The sequence below is a fragment of the Priapulus caudatus genome, unplaced genomic scaffold (assembly GCF_000485595.1).
Source record: "Priapulus caudatus unplaced genomic scaffold, Priapulus_caudatus-5.0.1 Scaffold80, whole genome shotgun sequence".
NCBI classification, from domain to species: Eukaryota; Metazoa; Priapulida; class Priapulimorpha; order Priapulimorphida; family Priapulidae; genus Priapulus; species Priapulus caudatus.
This window is the reverse complement of record NW_014577141.1, coordinates 356,335-367,672: the sequence shown is the minus strand read 5'-3', so window position 1 is coordinate 367,672 and position 11,338 is coordinate 356,335. Positions and strand designations below refer to the sequence as shown.

Sequence of the window (11,338 nt, the reverse complement as noted above, 5' to 3'; positions counted from 1 at the left end):
AATGCTCATCTGCAACACACAAGTACACCGCACGCCCGCCCAGTGTTGCGTGCACAAACAACATGAATAAGAGAGTTCTCTCCATCGCTTCCCCACATTATATTATATGAACTATAGAATACAGCTCAACCAGAGCACTTAAATCTACTACAGCACTACATTAGCTACTGCACTAGCTGCTTAGCACTATATTACTACAGCACTAGATTAGGAATTACACATAAATAAATGCATAAAAATAAATAAAGAGGGAGTAATAAATACACATGCATAAAAATTAATGCCTTATTATAGAAATAATATAGATAACCTTATTTCCATATACCATGCAGGTTATCTATATTATTTCTATGGTTCATAACTTCAGACGCGCTGAGAGGGTCTATGTCTCCCCAGGGTACTGCCGGAACGTACCCTGGGTACGGTCCGGTATACCGGAACGTACCCTAGCTGGTACTATCTAATATGCCGGACCGTACCTCGCCTACTCCACTAACGAGTCTAGGGAGTCGCCTACGCCTACTCCCTAACCCTAATTCCCTAACCCTAACCATATCAGATAGTTACGTTCCGGCAGTACCCTAGGGGACATAGACCCTATGAGCTTCAGACGCACACACATGACTTTTGTGATGTAAAACTTTGATCCAAAATGGCGCGTGTGGCGTAACAAGTACATGACCAATCATCTTCATCGCCTTATATATCCTTGTAGTTCATTGAATATGGCGCCTCCCTACAAATGGTTTGCTCAAAACAAAATAAACACTTAAAACAGCTAGGTTTCGATCTGATGATATAATATATATATATAAACAGCAATACATAAAAATACATTAGTGTGAAAGTTTGGTCTACGTTGCCAAGATGCCATCACATCATTGCGACACAGAAATAGATGACATAGAAGATATAGTAGGACTTTTCGATTTAACTCCAAATGATCGCTATGAATCCAGAAAGCAAGTTGTATTAGGGTTAGGGTTAGGGTTAGTGTTAGGAAGTAGGCGTAGGCGACTCCCTATAGACTCGTTAGTGGAGTAGGCGAGGTACGGTCCGGCATATTAGATAGTACCAGGGTACGTTCCGGCAGTACCCAGGGAGACATAGCCCCTGGCAGCGTAATTATAAGGTCAATACTAAGTGTGACAGGCTTTTTATATACGGGAGCTACAGTACGAGAGTCCACTATGGCTCATCAGGAGCTCTGATCAAGGATCAAGGTCCATGTAGATAAATAAGTGTTAAAAAGCCCCTCCATTTTGCGTTCTGTGAGCCTTCCTCGCGGGAGCAGAGGGAGCACTATAAGCTCTCCCAGGGTCATTAATTTGGGCACAAGCCTAGTTTAGCACCCCAGATTAGTTTAGAATCAGTTCATCCTTGAAGTTGATACTTAATTTAGGTATGACGTGATTTCAAAGCTGAAACATCCCACGGCATAATGAAAATTACTAAGAAATAAATAAAAAGCTAGCAAAACCTGGTATAATACTGCTGATGTGACTGTCCGCAAACCTATCGCGTGCTACCATCGGTATATTATCTACATCCTTTTTCCCACTCTGACATTCGATTGGGTCTTCCCGTCTCTTTCTTGCTTTGGGCCATATCAGATAGTTACCAGGGTACGTTCCGGTATACCGGACCGTACCCAGGTTACGTTCCGGCAGTACGCATGGAGACATAGACCCTATCAGCCTTAATTACACATGCGTTTAAACTGAGGAAATGCTCCAACTTGTGATTGGAGGATCAAAAAGAATTTGTGACGTTTCGTTTTCATTTTGGCATTTAGCCTATGACTCGAGTATATGAGCGATACCGCGCGTACATATTTGCTAATTAATTAAGCTAATCGCTCTTCAATAAACTCAAGACTCACAGAGATTAAGGCTAACAAGTGTCTCTAATAGCTAGAATTTATAGCAATGTAACTTGAATCGTTCGCGCCATATGATAGTTAGTACACGTTCCTACCGGTCATAGCATATAATAGCGTATGCGGCGGGGTATGCAAAACGAAAACGAAACGTCACGAATTCTATTTTTATCCTCCAATCACAGGTCGGAGCAATTCCTCTGTTTAGACGCGCATGTTTAATTACCTATCTTTTTGAAAACTTCACAACTTTACACCATGCATTTATTTATTTATTCATCAAAGTCTTAGCCCTACTAGTACTTGCAAATTCCGTCCAAATGCTGGCAAAAGCACGGGGCAGCCCATTACTCAAGGGGTGTTGCTATCCCACGGGCGTGGAGGGAGGTCACGTGATAACGTTGGCGATGACGTTCAAAACGTTAACCCTAACGGTAACCCTCACTCCAACACCGCCAACACTAACACTCACACTAAATATATATGTGTCGCCGCGCTATATATAGGCATTATGATCCACAAAAATTAATCTATGGTGTGGGGACAGATATCATGATGCAAAAACCTTAACCCTAACCCTAATCCTAACCCTAACCCTAACCCTAATCCTAACCCTAACCCTAACCCTAATCCTAACCCTAACCCTAACTCTAACCCTAACCCTAACCCTGACCCTAACCCTAATCCTAACACTATCCCAACACTAGTGCTGCCACATTGCGGTCACCTCCCTCTACGCCCGTGGGATAGCATTACCCTTACTCAAGGGAGTGAACTGGCACTTTTTAAACATAAACATATGTTGCCTGGCAACCTTGTATCAGCACCAGTGCTATACCCACACCCCCATGAGTAATGGGCTGCCCTAGTTTTTTCTGTGATGCGTTCTTCGTGGCAGCAGAGGGAGCAGTATCATTGCCCATATTCAACATAGTTTGTGCTATAGCCCTGTGGCATAGCGAAAGGCTATAGTTCTAGAGCTAGGGAGAGCCCTGCTACCCGTACATTCCCTTGCTTCGTAACTGCCTGTTGAAGAGGGAAGGATTCTTGGAGCAGGGCAAAGAGCTATGCAAGTAGAGCTAACCTTGATAATGGACATATGTCCATTATCAAGGTTAGCTATACTTGCCTAATATACAGTATTAATTGAGTATAATATACAGTCATTATACTCAATGTGTACTCAATGTACACATTATACTTAATGTATAATACAGTCAATATACTTTGCCTATATACAGTCATGAATAAATTGACAAGGAATAATTACTGTATACGCTGTATATTTTGCGGTGGTTTAATTTTCACAAATTTTGTGAACGCGTCCCCGACTGCGAAAATAACAACACGTGAATAATTCATACCGAATAATACCGAATAATTCATAATTCACCGACCGCGAAATTAGCCACTCGCGAAATTGTCTGTCAAGTGAATTCGCAAAAATATCTGCAGGTACGCGAAAAATGGGGCGTATACAGTAATCTAATGTAGCCAAGCAAACATGTTTACCTAACATTTTGCAAATCTGCCTGTTAATACCTGCAGTGCATGCGTATTATATATGAATGAATTGAATATTTCGTTTTGTATCAATTATATGTATTAATAGGTAGACAGACAATATGGGTGAGAACTTGGGGCTGCACCCACAATAACTCGGATGGAGAGTACATGGCAGGACAGTTGGCTAGCTATGGTTACACTATCACTGGCAAGTTGACATTTGTATCGGCGCTCAATCCGAATAAAATATAGCGAAATATAGTTTCACCTTATGGTATATTTATTTGCATTTTTCGCACATTGCTTTATAACATTTGACTGGTTACATTCCCATTAGTATACAAATTGAACAATGAAAAATGACTCATCACTCATGACTCTTGACTCAACCCAAATTATTTTGAAATATAGGTCATAAATTTTGAGCAAAAATGCTCCAAAATAAGGCTCAGATTGCACCAGAGAGCATCTAAAACCCCTGAGTTTCCAGGGCCCTAAGGCGGGTCCTGGACCCCGGCCGCAAGTGTCTTCGCTCTTTGCGCTCGTGATGTGTGCTTCGCGCACATAATTTCAAATAATATCTAAAGTACTCCTCTAAAGTTCCCAGTTTTACATGTTTGAATTTTAGGTTGTGGACCACCCTGCTTCTATATTTTCATATATAGTGGCTATAGGAGGTATGCTCTTTACATAAAATGTCCTATAGGTTTGGTCCAAACATCTGTTTGATTTTTTTACAGATCACAAAGATAGTGCTGACCTCTGGCTGTTGAATAGCTGTACAGTGAAAAGTCCTGCAGAAGATCACTTTAGAAATGCGATCACAGAAGCCAACAAAAAACAGAAACACGTTGTTGTAAGTAGCATATAGCATATACGGCTTCACCATTTTAGAGGTAATTTTAGATTATTGTTATCTTTAATAATAACGATAATAATAATATCATCATTATTATATAATTATAACATTATTTTATTACTATTATATTATTATTATCGTTATTATTATTATTATTATTATACAGGTTGCTGGTTGTGTACCACAAGCTGCTCCCCGTGTCAGCTACATGAAGGGTCTGTCAATAGTCGGTGTGCAGCAAATCGACAGGGTTGTGGAAGTGGTCGAGGAAACACTGAAGGGTGTGTCATAGCTCTCGTAACAGACATGGCTTTTACTCATTATTCCTCACCCCGGTTCGAGTTCTTATCTCTGGTCTGGTGCTATCAGTCCGTACGCGGTCAATAACGTATCACCTCTATGCTTTACTTGTGCTTTCGCTTTAGGTAATTCAGTTAGGCTGCTTGGCCAGAAAAAGCAGGATGGTAAGAAATCAGGTGGAGCTCGCTTAGACCTCCCAAAGATCCGGAGAAATCCGTTGATCGAGATTTTGGCTGTCAATACAGGGTATGTTTCTTACTAACACTGTCAGGCTACTTCCCAGGCCTTTAACGTTTGTCAGGACCGACCTGCCTTCAGAGCTGAAGCTAATTTGTGACATCTAATTATTTCTCTGATATGCCTTAATTGCTTAATTTGCATGTATTAATATCTAGCCATTTGTACTTTTGGCAATAGCAACATGGTCATGCTGTGTTTGCACAGCTTGATGTATTGAAGTCCCAACTGATCGAGTTTACCAGTATTCTGATTATATTGGGCCGCTTACAATACAATACGTAATTGACTCCAATTAGCAACCACAGATGAATTGCCTGATTGCACGGAAATTGCCTTCTGAAACTCCTAGGGAGAACCCTCAGTGTGTTAAATATGATGCCATGAAGTATATCTGAAATGGCCTGCATGTTTAACTTGGAGTAGTTTCTTATGATGTTATATGAACATTGCATATTTGCTAATCACGATTACAGAATAATAGCTGTTTGATTAGCTGTATATGAATGTAAGCATATGAAATATAACATACGGTTGTGTGTGCGTGCATCTGTGCATTGAATATGATTTGGTGGCTTCATGTTCTTTCAGATGTTTAAACCAGTGTACATACTGTAAAACAAAACATGCTAGAGGTGACCTAGGCAGCTACCCAATAGACGATTTAGTAGCAAGAGCAAAAGAGTCATTTGATGGTATGTGTTAGGATACTTTGCATTATCGCTGTTCGGCAGTTTTTTTCTCATAAAAAGGAAACATTAGTCTACAATTTAAGAGTATATTATGATACTTATTGCATTACATGAACAGTTATAAGAAAATGACCATTGACAGTTTTCAAACATTTAAAAAACATTTTTAGTAAATACCAAATCACGAAATGTTTTTTTATGTAAGAGAAGTTTAAATCTTTTTGAACTTGGTATAGATAAAACTTACAGTACCGTAATGTTTCTGTTAATGTAATGTTAATGTCTAGTTATGTTCATTTATGAATTTTCCCACGCTTTTGAATACAGAGGGTGTTTGTGAAATATGGCTTACATCTGAAGATACTGGCGCATATGGAAAAGATATAGGTAATGTATTAGATTTGATTTGTATACTAAATTTTGGTGTATTTTTATCTGTACTTTTATTCATATTGTATTCTTGGAACTGGCCACGATCGCTATTTACACTTTTGTTTCTGGAATTGTCAGGTGTGACATTACCTAACCTTTTGTGGAAGTTGGTGGAAACGATACCAGAAGGTGCAATGATGAGAATAGGAATGACAAACCCTCCCTACATATTGGAACACCTAGAGGTAAACCGTGACTTAATAATTTACTTTCGTCTCATAGCTGGCTCAAACTCAAGCTATATCTGTCTCTGTAAAACTTGCAAGACCCTTACATCAGCATTGATCATCTTACTTTGCCATCGACAGCGATTCTCATGTCTAACCCGGGAACAAACTGAACCGTCAAATACATACTCAGAATATCATTACGTCTATACTCAGAATATTGATATGTCAATAATAGAATATCGATACATCTATACATAGAATATCGATACATCTATACATAGAATATCGATACATCTATACTCAGAATATCGATGTCAATAATAGAATATCGATACATCTATACATAGAATATCGATACATCTATACTCAGAATATCGATACATCTATACATAGAATATCGATACATCTATACTCAGAATATCGATACATCTATACTCAGAATATCGATACATCTATACATAGAATATCGATACATCTATACTCAGAATATCGATACATCTATACTCAGAATATCGATACATCTATACATAGAATACCGATACATCTATACTCAGAATATCGATACATCTATACTCAGAATATTGGTATGACTATACATAGAATATCGATACGTCTATACATCAAATCTCGATCCAACTATACACAGAAGTCTGTATACGCCGCTCGGTGAGCCGGAGTGAAGAATAATTGTCCAGCTGTGTGTGTGTGCTTGCAGGAGATGGCAGCCGTGCTGAATCACCCGCGCGTGTACGCGTTCCTGCACGTGCCCGTGCAATCGGCCAGCGACTCTGTGCTGATGGACATGAAGCGGGAGTACTGCCGCGACGACTTCTGCCAGATTGTTGACTTTCTCAGGGAGAGGTGGGTGGAGAGAAAGGTGGGGTGGTTAGAGAGGAGGGTTGGGTGGTCAGCGAGGAGGGTAGGGTGGGTGGAGAAGAGGGTGGGGTAGGTGGAGAGGAGGGTGGGGTGGGTGGAGAGGAGGGTTGGGTGGGTGGAGACGAGTGTAGGGTCGGTGGAGAGGAGGGTGGGGTGGTTAGAGAGAAGGGTGGGGTGGTTAGAGAAGAGGGTGGGTGGGTGGAGAAGAGTGTAGGGTGGGGATTGAGAATAGGGGGAAGGTAGAATAGTGGAATAGAAATAGGAATAGTGGATGGAAGGGTGGCGGTGGGGCAGGGTGGAGGGGTGTGTAGAGAGCTGGCTGGGGGAGTGGATATGTGTGAAGTTGGGTGGAGAAGCAGGTAGAAAGGTAGGTGGGTGGAGGTAGTGGATATAGAGTTGGATGGGTATGTGTTGAGGAATAGGGGGAGAGTTGGGTGGGTGGCAGAGTGGATGTGGAGGTGTGTGAAAGGGTAGTTGGGGAAGTGTTTGGGTGGCAGAGTGGATGTGGAGGTGGGTGAAGGGGTAGTTGGGGAAGTGTTTGGGTGGCAGAGTGGATGTGGAGGTGGGTGAAGGGGTAGTTGGGGAAGTGTTTGGGTGGCAGAGTGGATGTGGAGGTGGGTGAAGGGGTAGTTGGGGAAGTGTTTGGGTGAGTAGATGAGTGATGAGGTCGATGGAACAGTGTGTGGCTAGGAGTGCTGAAAGTTTGTTAATCGTTCTGTTTTGATGGTGATCGGTAAATGTAAATGCTTTGTACTTTGATGATTTGATGAATAACTCGAAATACATGATATTCACAAGTTGGATGTCAAGGTTTGATGAGAATATCGTTACATTATTGTGCTGTTGTGATAATTAGTGCGTGAATAACTATGATGTGATTTATTGGTTTATTGATTGGCTCTGTTTGCATCTCAGGGTTCCAGGGATCACAATTGCTACAGATGTAATATGTGGCTTTCCTACTGAAACTGAGGAGGTAAGATATGTGTCTGCTTTTATATCCTATTTATTTACTCCTAGCTCTTATTCCCCTTTTTTGTCTCCATTGCTTATTCTTTCCACCCCCTTTTTCATGATCTCTTTCTCACTCTAGTTAAAATGGTATTTTTTTATCTGTTTTGCATAACATTGGTTCACACGTCTGTATGGAATGAACCATGTTGGAATAAATTTCAGGATTTTAAGGAGACAATGGATCTTGTGTCGCAGTACCGGTTTCCCAGCCTCTTCATTAATCAGTTCTTCCCACGGCCTGGAACACCGGCATCCAAAATGCGTCAGGTTCCAGCTCAGGAGATCAAGAAAAGAACCAAGGCTATATCTGAACTTTTCCAGTCGTATAGACCTTACGACCACAAGGTATCGCATATATACATTTAATTTGATATTGCTTTTGAATTTTGTGTCTGTATTATTATATGAAAACTAAATTAAATAGTAGGGTGATTTCTTCTCAGTCATTTCATTCTAGATGATGGTGGTAGATATAATTTGTTAAAATTCTTTGTATTTGTTATGGATTTTACAGAAAATCACACTAAATAAACTATTAATTCTAACACGTTTTCATTATATATTGCATGTTCAGTGTTAATAACTGCTACAGGTAGGAGAAAAGCAAAGGATTTTGGTTACAGAGGTGGCATTTGACAAGAAGAATTTTGTGGGGCATAACAAGTTTTACGAGCAGGTGAATATTATTGTTTGTCAATGTTATTGTTTGTGACCATCTATAGTTATTATTAGTATTTACGAGTACCTAGAATTTTCTCAACTTTGCTCCTGTAATTATTTTTCTCCTGCTTCCTTCTCCTCTTCCTCCTCATCCCTCCTTCTCCTGCCCCAGCTTCCATTCCATATCGCTCCTCTACCTTTATTCTCTTCCACATCTTTTTTCCTTCTCATCCTACACCTCTTTCTCCTCCTCATAGTCCCTCAACACCTCCACACGCTTCTTTCCCGTTTTGCATTTCGATCTCCTGTCGGAAAATGAACTTGAAATGAAAGCGCGACCAATCGAAACGCGGCGGCGTGAACCGGGGAACGCCCGAGCAGCAGTGACTCCCTCATGTGGCGAGCAATCGTCAACCGCACCGTCGACCTGTCGTTTTGCAGGTGATCGTCCCCGGTGACGAGCGACTGATGGGGAGGATGCTGGATGTGGAGATAGTGACGGTGGGCAAGCACTACCTGAGCGGACGCGTGCTGCGGGACGCGGGCCGGCCAGCCGTCGCCGCGCCACTCGTCAAGGGCAGGGTGTCGGGCCTGAAGGTACGCCGCGTGGCGAAGGTGCTCGGCCGCTCGCTCTTCCCTGCTGTGGGCGCACTCTGAGGGGTCGTGCCGGCTTTTCCCTGCTGTGTGCGCACTGTGGGATCGTGCCGGCTGTTCCCTGCTGTGCGCGCACCCTGTGGGGTTAGGCCGGCTCTTCCTGGCTGCGCGCACCCTGTGGGATTGTGCCGGCTCTTTCCTGCTGTGTGTGCACTCTGTGGGGTTGTTCCAGCTCTTCCCTGCTGTGTGTGCACTCTGTGGGTCCTGCTGTGTGTGCACTCTGTGGGGTTGTTCCAGCTCTTCCCTGCTGTGTGTGCACTCTGTGGGGTTGTGCCAGCTCTTCCCTGCTGTGTGCGCCCTGTGGGGTCGCGCCGGCTCTTCCCTGCTGCTGTGAGCACCCTGTGGGATTGTTGGGAAACTTTGCTGGTGAATAAAATTTGATAAGAGAAATTCAACAGTGCAGTAGTTTTATTCACCGTCAATTGTAATTCCACATTCATATAAAACTCAATCACTCTTATACATACAGTCGCATAGATGTACATGGCAATGCATGTTGATACCAAAACATGTCATGTTAATGGATGAAATTTAAATAAACTGATTTTTGATTTGCTTCCAGGTTCTCAAGAAAGAAGACCAGCCAAGTGTTCAATCCAATGGGCAAGTGAGACAATGTGCAGACGACCGTAGTTCATCTAAACTTCATGTACTTCAGATAAGTGTACTCGTACTTGTACTAGCTTTGCTAGCTAGGGTTATTTTAAGATATTTGTCATCGAGATAAGTTGGTGAGATACATACAGTGTTATGTTAATAGTTACGGAAAGCTGACACTATTTTTGAGTAATCTGTAAACTATTAGATATCGGGACAGGTCGAATAATAAGGGAAATTATTAAGGCATATAGTATTTTTTTCTGGTAATTAGCACATGCCTAAATGAAAGTGAGAGGGGTAGGAAAGATTCAGTAGCCACTACTACTTTCCAAGATCTTTTGTCTATTTATCATGATTTTTAGTAGTACAGGAAATGCATTGGTATAAATGATCTGGTATCAGTTTGTCCGATTGCCAAGTGCAAATAAAATCGGGATCGAGGTCATGTCTCGCATCTGTTTTTAAACCGCACATAGTTGTATACTTTGTGTTTTGAGTGAGTCATTCACTGTTTAGTGGGCACGTGATTACACAGTAGCATGAACTGCAGTGTAAATGCAGCCAGATCAGCTGCAGGAGTCTCCCCAGGCCTTTAACGCATGCCGGGTCCGACATATGCCTTCAAAGCTGAAGCTAAGTCGTGACATCCCTATAAATCCTCTAACATGCCTTAATTGCCTAATTGGCATGCCATAATTTCCAACTGTGTTTTCCTTTGATAATCCTAACACAGTCCTGCTATGTTTTCACATCTAGATGTATAAGTCTCTATACGGATCGAGTTTACATGGGGTCACTTATGACATATGCATCATTGACTTCGATTGGTGCATCCCTCTCCCAGGCCCTGTCCCTATTCGTCCATAAATGTGATGCCTTCTGAAATTCTTTGGGAGAATCCTGATCTATCATGTTAAATCACGTAGCGGGAAATAAATTGTGAGGCTATTCCTACTGGCATGAGCCTGACTGCAGATTGCTATCAGTACTCTCCTACATCCTTTCCCCTGCCTTTCTTCCAGACGTTTCCTGTGCAAAAGATAAAAGTAACAAGTGCAAACATGTTTACTGCTTTGCACCGCACACGTCCAGATAGAAATAACAAATATGATACGTACATGTTGGGAAATGTGTAATGAATCAATAATGAAATCAAGGCAGCAATTAACTAATCCCAGAAACCAACCATTTCACTTGCGAGAAATATATTCCATTATAATACAATATATCATTTGTACTTTCCAGTTGTCTTCATAATATATAATTTAACTTGACATGAAATTTCCAAGAGAGGTGCAAACGAATAGAATGTAAGTGCAACTCTTATGTGGATGAGGTTACCAAAAAATTATACTCATTCTCAGTAAAAATGGTAATTGATGCGCATTCAAATAAACAACAAAAAAAGCAATAGATAGCGCGAGATAAAATGTTGCAGAAAAAAAACTTCGGAAAACAA

General features: G+C 41.4%; 1 protein-coding gene across 1 annotated transcript; it reads left to right on the top strand.

Annotated features, from left to right (window-relative positions):
* Positions 1 to 725: 725 nt before the first annotated feature.
* Positions 726 to 10,350, top strand: LOC106821642 (threonylcarbamoyladenosine tRNA methylthiotransferase-like). Its single transcript, XM_014826531.1, has 14 exons — positions 726 to 745; positions 3,492 to 3,593; positions 4,126 to 4,241; positions 4,411 to 4,525; positions 4,670 to 4,790; positions 5,373 to 5,476; positions 5,801 to 5,860; positions 5,984 to 6,090; positions 6,791 to 6,936; positions 7,867 to 7,927; positions 8,128 to 8,310; positions 8,558 to 8,641; positions 9,067 to 9,222; positions 9,842 to 10,350. Exons 2-14 carry the CDS (start codon positions 3,554 to 3,556, stop codon positions 10,004 to 10,006), a joined length of 1,458 nt encoding a protein of 485 aa, XP_014682017.1. The 5' UTR covers positions 726 to 745; positions 3,492 to 3,553; the 3' UTR covers positions 10,007 to 10,350.
* The last annotated feature ends 988 nt before the right edge of the window (positions 10,351 to 11,338 follow it).